The sequence below is a fragment of the Volvox carteri genome, assembly GCF_000143455.1.
Source record: "Volvox carteri f. nagariensis unplaced genomic scaffold VOLCAscaffold_36, whole genome shotgun sequence".
In the NCBI taxonomy this organism is placed as follows: domain Eukaryota; kingdom Viridiplantae; phylum Chlorophyta; class Chlorophyceae; order Chlamydomonadales; family Volvocaceae; genus Volvox; species Volvox carteri.
In genome coordinates, this window is record NW_003307579.1 from 607,581 (window position 1) to 625,835 (window position 18,255).

Sequence of the window (18,255 nt, forward strand, 5' to 3'; positions counted from 1 at the left end):
ACGACAGCTGCGGTTGCGTCTCGCGGCCTGCGCCCTCCGGCTGCTGCTGCTGCCGGAGCAGCGTCGCCGTCGTCGTCGCCCTCGCGGTGGTGATCACCCGCGGCAGGATGTCGGTGATGACGGGTGCCCCTCCGAACCACTGAGGGCCGCTCCCCATCACCGCCTTGGCCCCATCACCGCCACCACGATGACCCACGCCATTGCTGCGGTCGCTACCGCCGTCGTCGACACCTTTGACGCATGACGACAGCTCCTCCTCCTCCTCCTCCTCCTCCGCCGCCGCCGCCGCCGCCGCCGCCCTCCGCACAGGCTCGTTGAGTCCTGCACTCGCTGATTGAGGCAATGGCGGAGGCAGGCGGTGGAAGGCCGCAATAACTCCTCCCATGTCACTGTCCCCACATTGCTCCACAGCACCATCCTGCTGCAGCGGGTCATGTGGCTGATGCTGGGGATCTCGACGAACCTGAAATAGGTCAGGGTTTCTCTGCTGCAGCTGGTGGTCAAGGCCCAGTGCGCGGAGCACGGCCGCAATGTTCAGCGGATACGCCGCTCTGGTGGCGGCGGCGGCGGCGTCTGTCCCCCGGGGCTGCTCTGACTGCGGCTTTGACTGCGACGGTGACGGTGGTTGCGGCGCCGACGGCTGCTCTGGCGGCAGGTCCTCTAGTACCAGCACCAGCTCGATGCACCCTGACCGGACGTAGGTGCCTGCCAGGCTCAGTCCGTGATGGGAGACCAGATCCGCGAGGCGCTGCTCGAAGCCCGGTGCGAGCTGGTCAGGCTCGGCCCAGGGTATCTGCAAGCGGGACGCGCGAGACGCTGAGGAGTCCGTCCGTCAGCGACGCAAAGCGCAGCAACCCCACCCACCCACACTCAACACCCAGCAACCCACCCACCAACCCACCCGCAATGAACACACGAACGGGCAAGAAAACTGAAAAACTGAAAAAACTGATCTGGGTCACCAGGGGCAGGTTCCAACTGCCAATATGTACCGCCAAAAAGCAAGAACGACTCCCCCGCCCGCCCCGGACCCCCCTCCCAAGGACCCCTCATCCCGGTTTCCTCGGCGAAGCAATATGCATCTGTCTGTTTTTATGACACACGGCTCCGTGCCGTGCATGCCGCATGCGGGGTGATTTGGGATGTGTAAGACCCAACCCGCCTTCTACATTCACGGCAGGTGGTTACAGGTCGTTACACTACTGGAAGATATCTCACAACCCTAACTAACTAAACCAACTAAGCTAACAAGCATGGTGCTAAGGTTAAAGCAGGCTAGGGGGACTCTTAGCCGACCGAAAGCCGAATCCACCCGGCCTCGCAGGCGCTAACATCCCCCCCACCCACCTTGACGCGCAGAACAGTACGCCGTACAGGGGACTTGTACTTGTGCGCCGCCACGGATGGTTGAAACCGGCTTGCCGGCGCGGGCAGTGAATCCTTAAAAGCTTGAATGCTGTCAGTGGGAATACACAACGACGCAGTGGATGTGGGAGAACACCGCGATGCATTAGCGTTTGCTGTCGCTGCGGCCGCCGCTGTTGTCGCTGCTGTTGCTGTTGCTGCTGTGGCGGCGGCGGCGGCGGCGGCTTCAGCCTCTAGTGTCTGGGTCTCCGTCGCGGCGCATGCCCGAGCATGACGGCGCATGCCCGAGCAATCCTCCCGTCCTTCGGGCTCCGCAGGCCCGTGGGACATCAACCCGCCTGCGACGGCCGTGGCGTCGGAATCGGCTTTTGCATCCACATTGCCTTCCACCGCCCCAATCGCTGCCTTCGGGCTTGATTCCACCACTCCTGCTGCCGCTGCCACTGCCGCCACTGCCTCTACCTTCAACTTCCTAGGTGGTGACAACATATCGCCACTGTCCAGATCCCCGCCACCTTGCAGCAAATGGTCCTCCCCCACCTCCTCCCCCAGCTCCTCCTGCGCCTCGAAGCCCTTGGAAAGCCCAGCACTTGTCTTCTCGCTTGCTGCTGAACCATCCCCCCCGTGATGCCTCCAATGTGAACCGCTGATACCGCCCGCCATGGCGCTCGCCACCGCCGATGCCGTGGCAGCAGCCGAGGCGGTGCGCCGTGCTGGCCGGTGCTGCTGCTGTTGCGGCCTGTGGCGGCGGCCTGTGGCGCTGCTGGCAGCCTGTGACGCCATGGAGAGGTACAGCGTGGTCATCGCCACCAGCACCCTCGTCAGCAGCTGCCAGGCTAAGCTTGCCCTGCCTCCGGGAGCCACATCGCGGTGCCAGAAACATACGACCATGTGCACCAGCGCTGCTAAAACGCAGTAAGCCACCTCTACCGCAATGTTAACATCCTGCGGGGTTGAACGGTTTGCAGAATCATGACAAGTCATGAAAGCTGTCAGAGCAGCGGGGCGATGTGCGCGAGACGAGGGTGCAGTTGTGGCCATGGAAGAGGATATGCACAAAGCTATGGAAAGAGCGACAGCCTCCTCTGTGTCTAGAACGCTTGCATCGTGTAGTGGCTTCTTACCCACACGAACAGCAGGGAGCTGAAGAAGGTCACATCAAAGACCGGGTAGGTAATGAACATGCAACGTAGGGCCATCGTTGACGGGTGGTGTTTAGGCCCAAGCAGGAGGTGGAATAGCGACATACTGCCTCTCTCCACATACATTGTTACGGGAGCCACCACCTGAGGCGCAGGCAGAATCACGGCGAGCGTTTCGGGGCAGTAGGCAAAGCAAGTACAGAGTTTAAGCACATAACCTGACAGTAAGGGGGAACTCTAGACTTCCGTCTGGAGAGCACAGCTTGCTCTTGCAACGGCTTTTCGCCACTTCGCAACTCCCACCCAGCGGCACGGCGCAAGCACACGTATGTGCATCTCGGCACAACATCCAATTACCTGACTGTATATAAAAGGAGGAAGCGTAAAGGCCGCAACCATTCGGGTAACCAGTGTCAAAATGGCCACTGTCGCCCATGCGTCGGCAAGCTGTACCCGTATTATGTCGTGAAGGGCGAATGGTGCTTGCTTGATAACATAGTATGTTCGCTGCAGCCTGCTGCCTTCGCAAGGGTAGCCTGCTAACGTGGGGGAGTGCACCGGCAGCGTGCAAACGTGCGGAGGTCCCGCGCAACAAGGTGCCGCAAGCTGCTGATACGATACTAAGCCAACTATCGCCAGGGCCACAGATATAATTTTATCGCTAACGCCAACCCGACTTTGCCGCGGCCTGGTCCCAGGCAGCATTCTTCTAATCCTATTTGTGCGATACTAACATGGAAAGACAGAAACCTACGCATAATCAGATAGGGGAAAATATAGACAATCTAGCAGGTTTTGAAAAGTCGAGGGTCGAGCTGCCAACCGTCGAACTATCAGATTCTGCCGTCCGCCGTACAGCTACACCGTTTCTCTTGCTGCCCTCCCGCACGGGCTTTCCTATGAGCTCATAGATATGAGATAACTACGAATTATTTCTCGATATTTTTCAGTTAAGAAGGCTGTTTGCTAATGAATTCAGGGTCATACAGTGCAACAGCCTTAAAGGGCGGAGTTATGCAGCATTCCTGCATATATGATTCTAGAAGGCAAAATTACTTGACAAGGGTAAACGCTTCCCATCAGTTCGACAGAATCCTTGTATACGTCTGTCCGGGACATGATATTGAACTGCACGCAGTCACCAGAGCTGTAACCTCGAAACATCTCGTCTTGATGTAGCACAGGTTCCACAACCCATGTCCAGGCACTGTTCCAGCAGAGTCCAGTCGAATGCAATGGCAGGACAGGAGGGGCTGTAGAGCACCGAGACCACATTTTGTTTTCCAAATTTACAACGGCTTTCAGCACACTATGAGCATGTGCATATGTCACCGCTCTGCAAGATACAGTTACGCCCACATCTTTGCCAGACCCACGTACACATAGAAGGACACCCGCTAACCATATACCCCCTCCAGCCAGCCCGCCACAGCCTCTCCTGCCTCTTTTATCACCCGAAACACCTTCTTCCCTCCCTTTCCTCCTTCAAGCCTCCGCCGCCTCTACTACACGTCCCCACGTCCAAGCCCTCAAAAGCCCTTCGGCAATTGCAGAGGCGGCTCCGCCACAGCACCCCCACCCCCACCCCTACCCCCCCTCCCACTTCCACCACGTAACAGACCCCTGGGCCGCGGCACCCTCTCGTCTCCTGGCTCTGCGCATCCCGGCCCTTCCCCTCCCGGGGTTCCTGCCCCCCCCAGCGGCCCCAACCGGGGCACCACTTCAGGGCCCCCCACCGCGAACAGCGGCGCGAAGGGGGAACCGCCCTCCGGAGCGGAAGGCTGGCGAGCAAAGTGCGCGTTGAGCTGAATCAGGCGCTGCGGGGGGGGAGACCACCGCGGGGGCACCGGGAGTGCGGTACATGTGGTGGGGATTGCAAAGCGGGATATGGCGTGGTCGCGTGGTGTAATCAGATACGGATCTTCTGATATGTGCGTGTGGGGGGGTCGCGCAGGACCATCAGCACGCACTCAAACTCTTTAAGGCTAGGAGCGTGTTTGGGGCAAAAAAGGTCCCAGTACGCGATGGAGACGGGCGGGGAGGGTAGAGAAAAGAAGTGTTACATGTGCATGAGAACTGAAAAAGGGTGTGACGGGAAGGTAGTGATTATGAGAGGGCCGCTCCTCCCCCTCGCTCCCCCCTTCAGGTCACAGTCTGCGCAATATACCACACGTGTGCATGGTGTACCTTATATGCTCGATTAATATACTCAATAATATTACGCAAATACAATAAGTTCCCCCCAACCCGACTCTTGTCCGCCTCTTTCGCTCCGCCGCCAACTCGATCCCGACCTGCCCTGCAGCCCAAAGTTGGCGCCTTTACGGCAGTTCCCATTCGTACCTGTACGGCTTGTCGCCGTTGTGCAAAGCTCCATGACGGGTTTCGGAGCAGGGTGTCTAAATAGCGCCGCGACTGTGGGCCCAGAGGGTCATCTGCCCAGTGGACAATGTGGGGGTGGGGGGTGGGGGTGGGGTGGGGGCGGGGGGGGCTTCAGGCGTGATGAAAAAGCCGGGACGGACCGGAACGCCGTACCCGGGGGGGAGGGCAGCGAAGGGGTTGAGAGGATGAGGGATGGCGGTTTGTTTGTGTTCGTGTCAGGTCCCCGATATGTGTGTGCGTGTGTGTGTATGTGTGTGTATGTGTGGCTTTCCCCTCTCCAGCCTAGGGGTTACCCCGACCGCTCCCAATCCCCCCCCTGAGAGACAGACAGGGGGAGCCGGCTCGTGCTGTGCACAAAGCACAAAGCTGTGTGCAGACATTCCGCCTCTTGCGTTCCTTCAGCCTCCTTCCTTTCCCCCGCTGCTCCGAAACCCGGTCGGCCCGGGCCCTCAGAACGGCAACGTAAACCTCTCTCCTTTCCACATACCGCCGCCATGCTTTAGATAGCACATGTGGCCATCATTATTGGCATTTTGGCATTTTTGGCGTGTATGGTTCCCCTCCCCCCCTTCAGCAAACACAGCAGCGCAGCAGCACAGCAGCAGCGGGGTGTTACCCACCCACCTAGGGGGATGGATTCCTCGAGCATCTGCTGCAGATACATCTCATCAGCCTGATAACGACAGGGAAGTGAGGGGGAAATGGACACGTCCATATCGAGTTGGCGAAGTGGCGAAGTGGAGAGCAGTTTAGTGAGGGTAGGGTGGGGTGGGGTGAAGGAGGGGGGAAGCAAGACGAGGAGGAGTTTGTGGAAAGGGGAGGAAGTGCGAGAGGGGGGGGCCAAGACGAACCACGTGAACGCGTGAAGCTGCTGCCAAGGAAAGAGTCCACAAGAAGTAGAACTGACAGGGAAGGGGCGGAGAAAGAGGTCGTATTTAATTCGAGAACCCTGGGAAGCATTAACAGGGGGTGGGGTGGGGTGGGTTAACAGGGCTGCCGCCGCCGCCGCCGCAGCAGCAGCAGCAGCACGAATAGCAGAGGGGGCCACAGGACAGGCAACCAGCACAGATGATGATTACCGAGATATCCGAGGGGCCGCCCACTCCCCCCGCCAATCCTCTCAGTCAGTTCTACGTCTTTTACACTCTTGCCCTGGCAGCACCTTCACTCGTCCATGGCTCGTCTTTCCCCAATCCTCTCTCTTTATCTCACCCACCTCCCATCCAGCCGCGAAGCGCTACGAGGGAGGAGCTAGGTGTGGTTCCCCCTTCCCCCCTTCCCCCCCCAGCTGCCCACCAAGCCACCTCCCCCCCCACTTCCCCCCAGCCTCACCCGTGGGTTGAAGAAGCCGCTGTGACCCGCCGCCCGGAGCTGCTCCTCCCTCTCCCACCGACCCGCCTCCCACTCCTCCAGTGCAGCCGCGCGGTACAGACGCCACTCAGCATCACCCAGCGGCCGGTGACCCTGACAGGTTCCGGAGCAGGGGAGATGTCCGACGTTGGGGGTTAGATGTCGGTAGGGGGGAAAGACGAACCACGAACGAGTCGGTTGGGGGGAGGGGCCGTAAGACGAATTACAGACGAATGCAGCGATACCAAAGATAGACATATAGGAGGGGGAGGAGGGGGAAAAGACAAAGCACGGGCGAATGAAGCTGCTGCCAAGGAAAGCGTGTGCTGCGGCAGATGTACACGTGGGGGAGGAGGGCACCCACCAGCGCCTCCAGGTAGGCATCCAGCTGTGGTCGCATGGCCTCCAGGAAGGTCTCCTCACCCTCACCACCAGCCTCGGGGGGCCGCAACGAGGGATGTGTCCAGCTAGCAGTCGTGGGACGACAGGAGGAAGGAGAGGTGGAGGTGGAGGTGGAGGTGGAGGTGGAGATGGAAGGAGAGGAGGAGGCGGAGGACGAGGAGAGAGGGCTGGGGGGTAGCCCGCTGATGGGCAGGTGCAGACGTGGTTCGTGGGTCATCTGCAAAAAAAAACCGTGAAGGAGATGGGTCAGGGCTTTAGGGTAAGGTAACGAAATGAAGGGTTTTAGGGTAAGGTAACGAAGCTACGGGACGAAGGGTTGATGTGATGGGGGAGGAGGAGAAAGGATGGGAAGATGGAGGAAGGAACGGGGCGTTGCAGGCTTTCGTACAGCACACGTTTTCCACTTGACAGTCCTCACCCCGGCGGTGGAAATACGATATCAGTTTCTTCAACAGGTGCTGTAGTCACATCCCCCTCGGACGCATTCCTGGCGGGGGGATTATCACTCCTTCCAAACCTTCTCCATCGCCACCTCCTTGCGGGTTACTTGCGACAGTGGTGACGACACACACGTACACGTACTCCTCCCCATCGCGTGCACATACAGACGCACACACACAGAGACACACACGCGCGTGCGGCTAAGCTTCATAAAGTAGACGCACACACACAAACACACACAGCACCGGCTCCCTCGACCACCAGTTACCCAGGCCCACACTGCTGCTTTGTCTGTCTGTCTGTCTGTCTGTTCGTTTGTCTGTCCGTCCGTCCGTAACGCTCTCACCGTGAGGTACCTCTCGACGTCCATACCCAGGTGCTGCATGGACAGCATTCGGTGTGTGGAGTCATGGGTGGAGCCCACAGCCAGCGTCTGGAGCAGTGAGGGCAGGAGGAGGAGTAAGAAGGCAGGGGGAGAAAAACGAACCACGTGAACGGGTGAAGCTGCCGCCAAGGAAAGAGTTTACAAGAAGCAGAACTGTGACCAGTACGCGGGGTAGGGGGGGTTAAGAAATGAAGAGGAGAGTGAGGCGGACGTGTGAACAGGTACCAGATATAGGATACCGGGGGGCGCCAAGGAAAGAGGAGACAGGAGCACCGACACACGTTGCGCGAGCGGGCAGAGAACAAGAGAGAGAGAGAGAGAGAGAGAGAGGCGCACATGACGCAGAGAGGGAGAGGGCCAAAAGGACCGTGAAGAGACAGACGTCCCGTGAGCGTGGATGCCCCCGAGCGGGTAACTCGTGCCGTCATCTTCACAAAAGGAGAAGCAAAGCACCACCACCTTAAGCTGCGGCCGACGTCCCAAGCACCGCCACCAGCACTTTGCCAGTGGGGGGAGCTCCCGTCAGCGGACTTTGGCGGTGCGGAGCGCCACCAAGGGACAGGTAGCCCAGATCCCGAAGATTGGGGCAGCGGGCAGGGCAATCCAATCCACCCACTCACCCATATACGAGAACGCCTGCGTCATTCCACCTTCCACACACTTCCATGCTTACATACATACATACATGCATACAGGCAAACAGACAGACAGATTGACAGACATACGACCTCCCCGCAATCCACCGACCCACCTGCAGCCAGCAAGTGAAGTCTACAGCACCAGAGGACCCCAGGAGCGCCGTCAGCGCCACCGGCACGCGGCCAGCCCTGGCGTCCGCCGCCGCATTACCGCCGCCGCCGCCGCTCCGAGACCATTCCGCCAGCTCCCGTACCGCCGCCGCCGCCGCTGCGGCAGAGGCCCCGTCGTCGCCTCTATCTTGACTGGCTGCTGCCGCCACTGCCCTTCGTTGCTGCTCAGCTACCAGTATTGCCAGTGCGGTTAGCTTGTTCCGCTGCGACTGGGCTGCCTCGGGGGTGACAGATACCTGGCGAAGAGGAGGGGTCAATACATACATGCATACAAATTTACACACGAACATCCTCAATCGTCGTACATCCGTACCCGTCCATAAACGTACCCTATTATTGTACAAGACACGGAGGCGGCAGAGCAGCGCGCAGGGCAGGACGCAAGAGATAAAAGAGATATCGGAGACGCACGAGCGCGTTGCCTCTAAACCAATGAGAAGGGACCAGAGTCGCATATAATATCCAACATCAACGAACGGATTAATCGAAAAAACACACATGTGCTTTCTTCGCACGCGGGATGACGGAGGAAGGAGAGGCACCGGCGACTCGAGAAACTATGTGATATACACAGTTCGGGAAGCGCGGAATTTCCTGTATTCAGTTCGCCATCGAGACGCATCCTCAATGACACGGAAGAGGGAAAACTGAGGTCGTGCGGGGTTGCCGAGGTCGGGGGCAGAGCATCCAACCACCCAACATCACATATCACATATCAAATATCACATCACAGACCTTCGCCTAACAGAGTCATCCATTTGCCCCTTCGCTCTCAGCCCCTTCAGGGACCGGTATCGTCCTCTCTAGCTCCGAAACCATTTCTCTCTCTCTGTGTCTCTTACTTTCCTAACCCCCACCTACACACGCCGATCCGTCTCTCACTTGCACTCGCAAGAACCGCAGCAACAGCGCCAGCAGCGGGGCCGGAAGCACCAACAGGCCCTTGCGTGCCTCCGCCAACCAGGCCTTGGAAGGAAGAAGAGGGAGGGGGGGGGGGAGGGGAGGGAGATGGCGAGACGGAGGAGAGGGCAGGTAAGGAGGAGCGGAGGACGTGTCCCCTCACAACTACAACACCAAGTAGTGCTCCTAGCCCTGGCCCCACCACCGGCCCGGCAACCCCGCCGTATGTAACACCACACGGGTAGCAAGGGTGGGTGCAGACCTCACCATTCGGTCCTTCGGTCCACAGCGCCAACCCGCCAATGTGTGTGTGTGGCCCTAGGAGGACCGTTGACCGTTGATGTGCCTCCAGAGTCCCCTCCCCCTCCCCCTGCCACACCTGCAGGTTCCCAACACCTTGCAACACAGCGCCCTCTCCGGCAGATGAGAGCGCCTCCGCCACACGCCGCCGCTCCTGCAGCACAGCCGCATCGTCGCCGCCGTCAGTACGAAGAACGTAATAGCTGTCGTACAATAGCCGCGTGTGCGGCGGCAGCGCTTGCACCGCCGCTGCCAGAGATGCGTCGGACGGCAGCTGCCGTGGCGCCGACGGTGCCGGCGGCGTTGCCACATGCCTGGATGCGCCGATAAACAGACAAACATACAGATAAAACCTCTTTCATGCGTTTTCGCTGAAGTAATCCTTCCTTCTAGATTCTTCTACATTCTCCTAAAGGTCCTTCTATCAGCAATACAGATCCAACGAGAAGAACATTTACAGCGGAGTCCGCCCACAAGAAATGGGTCAAGTGGATACGTTGCAACATGGGCCCAAGGCCTAGAGTATGTGGCAACGGACAACAAAGGGGCAAGCCGAGTACGGCAAGATGTCGTATAATCAAACCAATGAGATTTGAAGCTCTCCAAAACAAAAGAAAAGTCGTTTTACAGAAAGAGGGCTTAATGCCCAACCGCCCAACAGTTGGATGCATAATCGTACAGTGCCGTACAGTAAACACATGTGGGTAACGACCGCCGTGCTTTTCCAACTGGACCGCGCTGCTGGTGTGCCGTACCTGTCATGCACGAAGTCCAGCTCTGCCGCTACCGCCTCCTCTTGCAGCAAGGTTGCCGCCGTCGCCGCACTCGCCTCATCCGCACGCGTCGCTCGCCACGCCGCGTCGGCATCGCCGTACAACGCCGCCGTCAGCGCTGCCGTACCGCCTTGCATGCGCCCCGTCTCCAGCAGCCCCAGCACCAGCGCCTCACGCAGCTCCGGAGCCATGCCTCGCAGCCGTGCAAGACTGCCGTACCCTCCTGACAGCAACCCCGAAACCAACGGCGCCCCGACGGCGCGCAGCCACGACTGCGTCGCCTTCTCTTTCGGCTGCGGATCCCCGGTTCTAACTGACGGTTTCGGAGCGGTTGCCGCCAGCACCAACGCCCGACCCGCCGACGCCAGCCGCTGTCGGGCCGAGTCAAGCCGGGTTGCCAAGCTCGCAGGTACGGGGACTGCTGACGTGTCGTCGGTACGGATGCCGCCGGCCGCCAGCTGTTTGGAAAGCTGTGAGAGCCATTCTTGCAGCTCCTGCTCCGAAACCTACCAAAAAAAGTAAACGAGGACGAGGAGAAAATAGAACGCAAACCAGTCCGGCCAGAGCGATCGCTAGATAGGCTATGTCGACAGGTGAGGGCCCGGCGCGCTTGCAAAAACACATCCACCCGCACATGAACATGTCCATGGACTCGCCCAAGCTCCCGAACCGTGCGTTGCCGCTTCGGGAATACACGATTAGGCTCGGGCTGCGTACAACCAGCTCGTGGCCCTCACCTTCAGCTCGTCCATGTACGACAGCTCCACGGGCTCCAGCGGCAAGCCAAGCAGGTGCAGCGCCGCCACCACATCTTGCCGTACACCGGACGCGCCGCCAGCACAACCCAGTCGCTCCTCCCCATGGCGCAGCAGCGTCGCTGCCGCCAGCCAGTCCGCCGCTGCCGCACGCTGCTCTGGCCCAGCCGAAGAATCGCGCCCAGTGCCCAGCGCTAGTGCCGTCAGTACGGCGTCCGCGTCCAGCGGCGCCTCCACCAACGATCCCGCCGCCAACCCCGTCACCTGCAGCGCCTTTGCGCGCGCGGCGTCCACCGCCGCCCTCAGCGCCGGCAGTAACAAGCTCCCCCCTGACGGGGCCGTCACCGGCGGCACTTGCCCTTTCTGCCGTTGCTTCCCCTTTCCGCCGCCGTTGCTGCCCGTCGGCGCCGCGTCCAACGCCGCCGCTGCCGCCGCCGGCAGCGCCCCGCCGCCGGCAGTGGCTGGCCACAGACCCCCAAGCTCCAGCACAGTTGCCAGCTCCAAACTCCGAGATGCGGCAAACCGCAGCAGCGGCTGCAGCTGCGGCAGGGCCAAAAGGGCCTCCCAGGAGACGACGTACGGCACTGCCGCCGCCGCCGCCGCCGCTCCCTCTGCCGCCCGACCAAAGGCGAAGGCTTGTAGGAGCTCCAACTCCGTCCTGGCGACTGTGCTCGGCGGTGAGGTGCTGCTGCTGCTGCTGCTGCTGCCCACCGTGATTCGGGCCAGCTTCGGTGAAGAGTGATGTAGCGCAAACCGAACATGTGTGGGGAAAGTGGCGCAACGCGGGGTGTATGCTGGCGGAAGGGCAAGAGGCCTAGTGTTGCCATAGTGGTGTACGGCAACATGACGATCCCCTTTGTGTTGGCAAAGCACGCCAACGTACCAAACCAAACTAAACCTGAACCCTTTCCCCCCACACACATACATGCCCAACAACCCACACAGTTACTGTCAAAACACACATATTCCTCTATTCCCACCTGCAGTACACCGTCGTACCACGGCTCCGAAACCAGCATCGCAATGCTCCCCATGTTCCCGTCCTTCCCCTGTTGCTGCTGTGGATCCTGCTGCTGCTGCTGCTGCTGCTTTTCCTGCGGTTCCGAGCGCTTCGGTAGCCTCTCCATCAGCAGCCTCCGTGCCTGCACCACCAACTCCTGAGCAGTCCACACTAAGATAGCTGGGGGCGGCACCGCACCTGTGTGCAATTGGTGAGGGAGGAAACGGGAAGTAAAAGTAGTAGGGGTAGTAGTAGTCCGAACAACCAAGGCGATGTTAGGAGATGCTAGAGTCAGCGCTAGCGGGGGGTTGTCTGTCCTGATATCCCATCATCGACTTCATTAACGTTACAACCATCACAGCTACAACAACCACCGCAGCTACCCCAGGTGATCAACTCCTGCAGCACCTGCCGCCATTTGCATGATGGCTGCCGCCCTCTGCTGCGGCGCCGGCGCCATTTTCTGAAGACTCGCCAGGAAACGCCGGTCAGAAGACAACGGGTCTTTGCCGTACTCCTCTAGCTGCCGTACATTGGAATGCGTCAGTACGGCCATGCTCTGGCGGAGGGGCGCGAGCGGGGGTGACATCAGGGCAGGGGGAGGGGGGAAAGGGGAGAACGGAGGAAGGAAATGGACACGAACACATCATGGAAAGCTGGCTGTGGACGAGGTGCGTGGGCGGGGGAGCGGGAGCTGGACGAGCCAACCGCAGATTCTCCCCTCCTACAAAATCGCATTTGGGTTTCGGTTCCGGAGCTGGATCTCCGCCGAGTCAGGATCTTCATGTTACTCAGGGGATGGACAACGGCAGCAGAGGACGGAGGCCATCCTTGAAATGGACACGGCAGCAGCCTCACCCGTCAACGCGACGCTACCCAATCCCGAATCCAGTTAACCTACCTATTCTATTTATGAGGCTACTTATAGCAGGTTGTATAAAGTTGTACGGGAAAAGACAGAAACACGCACCTGCAGCGGATTTCCAGGCTCGCCAAGCTGCAGCTGCAATCCCTGGAAGACTGCGGCCTCCTGTAGCTGGCGATCTGGAACGACCGCTAGCTGAGACACCGGCTTGGGGGAAGGCGCTGGAGGGGCCTGTTGGCTGCGCGGGGGAGCTGCCGAGGCAGCCCGTTTATCGGGTGCCGTGTGTGTTGCTGCAAGACGGCTCCTGAGCTCTGTCATGGCTGCCGACGCCGCTTGCGACGGCTGGACTGGCACCTTGGGCCGCACTGTTCCCGGTGCGCCATCGGCTTGCTTTGTTCCAGGGTCCACTCTGCCAGCGCCATCAGCTCCATGGTCGGTTGTGCTAGCAGGTGTTGATTGTGAAGCTGCTGGCTGATGGTCAGACTGGCCGCGTTCAGAGCTAAATGCTAGTCGTGCTTCTTGACCAATCAGATGGGATGAGCCGGCAAATGTTGTTCCAGGACAAAAGGTGACCTGGAGGCCTCGTTGCCGGAGCTGCTGCCCCAGCATGAGGGGCTAGACTGATCAACTAAGAAACGAAATAAACGGGACGTTTTACGCTCAGATTGAAAATTTGTCATGCAAAACCAGGTGACTCCCACTCGTGCAATTCATCGCAGCAAAACGTCGTACATCATGACGCAAGTTAAATTTATAAAACGTCTAGATGTGAAACAACAAGTGGTCGAACAGATGATCTTGTCATGGGAAGTTACACCATATCATGGATTAATAGCACGCAGTTCCGGGACTTGCTCAGCTCTCAGGAGGCTTTTTCATCGCTACAGGCAGTCTAGATTTGGCTTTAGGATTTGCATGTAGCCTGTCCAAACCATGGTTTGCCAAGGTAACATACTTTCCCGTCGGGCCATCGGGGCTTGGACGCCGACAGGGCGCCTTTTTTGCATGCCGCTGTTAACACAGTGCCGTAGCTACAACATTCGTCCTACAGCTCCTCTTAAGCCAACCCTACAGTGCGCATGCAAGAGTCCCGCAAACGTCCTGAGCAGAGGCCCGCGGGTCATCTTGCGGGTGCTGAGGCCAGGCTACCAACTCCGCCGAGTCTCAAGGAGCCGACGCGGCCTGCTTTGCAAAGCGATTAGCCTTCCAGACACCGTTGACGCGACCCTTCGCAACATAATCTCAATCTCCGCAGTCGTCGGCATTAGCTACGCGGTGCTCCTAGCAGCGGTTTCGGAGCCACCGCCACCGCAACAGCCGCCAGCGCCGTCCTCCTTTCCTCGCGCGCTGCCGCCAGCGCCGGGGGCGATTCGCGGCCCTCGCGCAAGTGGCAGCGGCAGGGATGAAGATGACAATTTTGTGTGGGGATTAATGGGTTTCATTAGCTTTCTGCCCCTATTCAATTGGCTGGTAAGGTGGATAAAATTTGGGCTTCGGCCACATGCCGCTTTGCAACTAAAATGTATGATAGGAAAATGGGACACGAATATTTGGTTGCACGTTGGTTTTAATTTGCCTAGAATAATAAGACCCAGAAATCCTATTTTTGTTACTTGGTGATCAAGCATCACCCGGGATGCCATTTGTTGGAGTCTTCCACTGAAGTGACGGTGAATACAAAAGCTGTGTTTTTGTACGGACTCGTCGTACAATGTCTTGCGGTAGCAGAAAAAAGCTGATTCGCTGAAACCAGAACGCGATAGTACTGTTAGCTTTCTATTGAGCTGTCTTAGCGGCGCACTTAACAGCTATGGCACGTTTATCGACCACGGAGCATGCATTTGTCTAGCTCACAAACGAATACTGCATTTGTCTTCCTCACAAACGAACATCCACACAAATTGGAACAGATGTGACCATTCCCGTAGGCCTGGGTGCTAGCGGCCATCAGCGATGAAGACCGCGCGGCACTGTACGGCGTCTACGCGGCGCTGTACGGCTCTCCACTGCTGCTTAGAGGGCTCGATTGGCAGGACCCTTGGATGGTGTTCATGCTGGTGCTATGCGTCGTACACGTACAGGTACGAGGTTTCGTACACCTACGCATGCCCGTATGCAGGTTCCACATGTGGCCGCTTGCACAAGCACACAACCCTGGCTCAGAACTTTCTTCGATCCTTTTCATGTCGAGTCTAATTGTAGTCTTCAGCGTGTTCCTCATAATCGCCGGTTCAATTCCGTCTGCCAGCATTTTTTCCCCCACACGGCAACACATGGTTCGCCATCGCAGGCGGAGCGCATCGCTCAGACTGAACCCGAGGCTCTTCGCTCCATCCGCCCCGTGGGGCTGGCGGGCGCAGCTCTACGTGGTGTGATGCGCGGCACGGGCTCACTGGTGACCGGGCTGGGTGGAGTGATCGTGGAGGACGCCAAGTAGGCATTCAACTGCGCGAGGGGGGGGGGAAGAGCTCGAACACACGGGTCCGGGAGACGCGCGCGAGGGGTTAGGGGGTTCAAATGTGGGGGCGCCCGTGTGCTTGTGGTGCGTGTGGTGCTGGTGCGTGTGGTGGTTTCCTCTGTGCAGGAGGCTACACTCGGGAGGGGTGTAGCTGGGGGGGGGTACGGCCATCCATTGGCGCGCAGCTGTAGCAGCTAGCTACGACATCGGGCGGGTGACATATGCGTGTGTTTATGTGTTTATGTGTGTGTGTGTTTATGTGTGTGTGCGTGTGTGTGTATATGTGTGTATGTGTGTGTGCGTGTGTGTGTATGTGTGTATGTGTGTGTACTTCTCGCGGACTGAGCCGCGTAAAGGAAGTGGAAGAGATGGTAACTTGACGTCTTTAGAACTTACCCGGGTGTGTGTGCATGTGTTCCGGCTTATCGGGAACGTCACACCCATTGCCGTAATGCACGTAAACTGCGACGCATGATTATTGAGTGGCAATTGGCTGTGTGGATGCATGTACAGGCGCGCTGTACGACGCCCCGGTGGCAGCAGTAGCAGCAGCAGTAGCAGCACCCCGCCGGCGGAGCTGGGACCGGGCGAGGATCGGCTGCAGCTGGAACAAGATCCAGATCTGCTTGGATCCAAATCTGGAGTTGGTCAGCAACAGCTCCTGGATCCACGGAGGGATCCAACACGGAATCCGGAACTGGAAGACTTTGCGAAGCTGGAGCTTCGCCAGTTTGATGAACAGCTCAGGCAGGCGGAGCAGCGGCGGCGCCTGGGGACCCGAGATGGCGGCGGCGGCGGCGGCCGCGGTAGCGGGGCTGGCGGAGGTGGCGGGGGTGCCGGCGGCGATTGAGCCGCCAGTTGAGCCGCCATTGCCGAAAGAGGCCTTCCCCGTCATCCATAACGTGACGGTGTACAGGAGCCGTCTCGGGGCTGCAGGGGGAGCGCGAAGAGGAAGAGGCGGCACAGAGTACTGTTGACCAAAGCCGAAGAAAGGAGGGTATTAAAGTGCATATCGTGGGAGGGAACGGGATATGTGTAAAAGAGCCACGTTGCATTTGAAGGTTGTGAATTAGGTCGTTGATGGTCGATTACGGGAGAAGCGTTCAGGTGGTTGACACGACAGGTTTGGAAACCTGGCAGCTGGCGTATGGAGATTTTCCAGGCCTGGATCTCTGCTGTACAATGTACGAACATGTAAATATGACAGACGCTGTCGGGCATCGAAGATTGCAGGCATAATGGTGGTGTAGGAGACATTTGTGTTTTTCAGTTTGTGCAACGGAAGTCATTCGGCAGCCCGCCAGCTGGCGCCACCCACCAGCTGTTTTGGAACCAGTTGGTTGGTACGTTTAAGTGTTCGTTAATTCCCTTAGGACTCAATATTGGCAAGTTGGTGTATCATGGCATGCGCTTTGAAGAAATGTTGGCTGCATACGTGATGTATTATGGATTTGTTGTTGGCCATTGTTTCCGCGTATTATCCAGGGGACTCGCCGGCTGCCCTTTGTGAGATAGCTTCCCTATGGCTGTTAGTTCTCAAACGATGCACTGTTTTCGGGCGAGGGGCCCCCCCGGGCGTGAAACGCCTTTCGGGGGCCCGAGGCCCCCAGGGTTCATTGTTGTCAGTCAGTCAGTCAGTCAGTCAGTCAGCGTCATGTCTTATGATGAACTCGCATGACACGCTGAACTGAGAATTGCATGTGCACGTGCTGTGGCGCCCCCTGCTTCTGCTCATGCTGCTTTTGACGGCTGTGCGGGCTTCCGTGGAATAGCTGTTTATGGCTCAGCTCCGCCACACTCCGCAACTCCAGCCCGTCCATGCCAGCTGCTCCAGCGCTTCCCTCCTGGCCTTCTGTTCCGTCTCACGCTCATGTCTCAACACATGTCCTATTCACCAGTGCAACTGGCAATAGGCTGGGTTCGCGCACTACCAGGAGGCTGTAGATGCTTCAGCCGTTCTTGTTGAGATGCAGGCGGCGCGCAATGCACCGTCCATGGATTTGCATGGGCGCCTTTGCAGTAAGTGTATACACCAGATTCGTAAATCACTCCAACACCGCCGGCTGCCCCACCGGCCCTAGCAGCCATCCACAATAATGAGCGTACAGTCCAAACACGACACCGCTCCTCCGCGTGCAGCCCAGTGCCGTACAGCCTCCGTTGCGGAACACTACGGGGCAACTGGCTGCACCGGGGCCGAGCCGTTTTCGGCTTCGAAGAAGCTGACTACCCTATTCACTAATTTGTCTTTGGTCCGGGTATTTTTTTGGGAAGTTTACAAGCGTTTTCGCATCTCCTACCCAACTCGCCGGCAGGGGAGAGCGTTTGCTTTGTTAAGCAGCTCTTTGTGTGTGTGAGTAGAGGGTAGGACAAACTGTCGGGCAGAGCAATTCTTTTGACTGCCCCGGTCGCACAATTCCCGTGCTTCCCTAATTCGACACCCTGAACACGCTAATTCTGACTGTCCGAATGTCCCTGCCAGGCCAATTCGACACCCTGTCAGCCTAATTCTGACTGTCGGAATGTCCCGCCAGGCTAATTCGTATCCCTGTCAGGCTAATTCTGACTGTCGGAATGTCCCTGCCAGGCCAATTCTTATCCCTGTCAGGCCAATTCAAGGGCCTGTCCCGGCAATTCAACTTGTCCCAGGTGTCAATTTAAACCCTTCTACCGAGCAATCTAGACCAATTGCAGGGTCTGCCCCCAAACTCTCAGGCACGCATTCAGAATCGCGGAAGTTGAAGGAACTTTACGAAACAAGGGGAGCACTTACAAATATCTCTCGTATGTTTGTTGGTTTCAAATCCGTACATGCTTGTACGGTAACAAGGCGTGTGGGGCTCCTGCCACTTCCTGCCCCATATGGGACACGGTACACAAGGCGTGTGGGGCTCCTGCCACTTCCTGTCCCATATGGGGCAGGAAGTG

The 18,255-nt window shown here is 58.4% G+C and overlaps 2 protein-coding genes across 2 annotated transcripts in view; one reads left to right on the plus strand and one right to left on the minus strand.

The window, feature by feature from the left end:
* VOLCADRAFT_105960 (uncharacterized protein) overlaps positions 1 to 13,187 on the minus strand; it is a gene marked incomplete at both ends in the record, with an annotated part of 17,912 nt that extends 4,725 nt beyond the window's left edge. The window contains 18 exons of the mRNA XM_002953488.1: positions 3 to 793; positions 1,348 to 2,310; positions 2,490 to 2,651; positions 4,244 to 4,324; positions 4,851 to 4,942; positions 5,514 to 5,562; positions 5,797 to 5,838; positions 6,222 to 6,353; positions 6,604 to 6,858; positions 7,429 to 7,515; positions 8,219 to 8,512; positions 9,159 to 9,242; positions 9,556 to 9,790; positions 10,232 to 10,755; positions 10,987 to 11,730; positions 11,985 to 12,202; positions 12,413 to 12,563; positions 12,975 to 13,187. Of these exons, the coding sequence (XP_002953534.1) occupies positions 3 to 793; positions 1,348 to 2,310; positions 2,490 to 2,651; positions 4,244 to 4,324; positions 4,851 to 4,942; positions 5,514 to 5,562; positions 5,797 to 5,838; positions 6,222 to 6,353; positions 6,604 to 6,858; positions 7,429 to 7,515; positions 8,219 to 8,512; positions 9,159 to 9,242; positions 9,556 to 9,790; positions 10,232 to 10,755; positions 10,987 to 11,730; positions 11,985 to 12,202; positions 12,413 to 12,563; positions 12,975 to 13,187 (5,117 nt within the window). The remainder of the gene's footprint in view (positions 1 to 2; positions 794 to 1,347; positions 2,311 to 2,489; positions 2,652 to 4,243; positions 4,325 to 4,850; positions 4,943 to 5,513; positions 5,563 to 5,796; positions 5,839 to 6,221; positions 6,354 to 6,603; positions 6,859 to 7,428; positions 7,516 to 8,218; positions 8,513 to 9,158; positions 9,243 to 9,555; positions 9,791 to 10,231; positions 10,756 to 10,986; positions 11,731 to 11,984; positions 12,203 to 12,412; positions 12,564 to 12,974) is intronic.
* A 615-nt stretch (positions 13,188 to 13,802) lies between these two features.
* Positions 13,803 to 16,177, plus strand: VOLCADRAFT_121169 (uncharacterized protein; the record flags this gene model as incomplete). The annotated part of the gene is made up of 5 exons (XM_002953388.1): positions 13,803 to 13,815; positions 14,227 to 14,339; positions 14,798 to 14,950; positions 15,160 to 15,302; positions 15,841 to 16,177. The coding sequence occupies 5 exons, from the start codon at positions 13,803 to 13,805 to the stop codon at positions 16,175 to 16,177; spliced, it is 759 nt and encodes a 252-aa protein (XP_002953434.1).
* Positions 16,178 to 18,255: the final 2,078 nt, after the last annotated feature.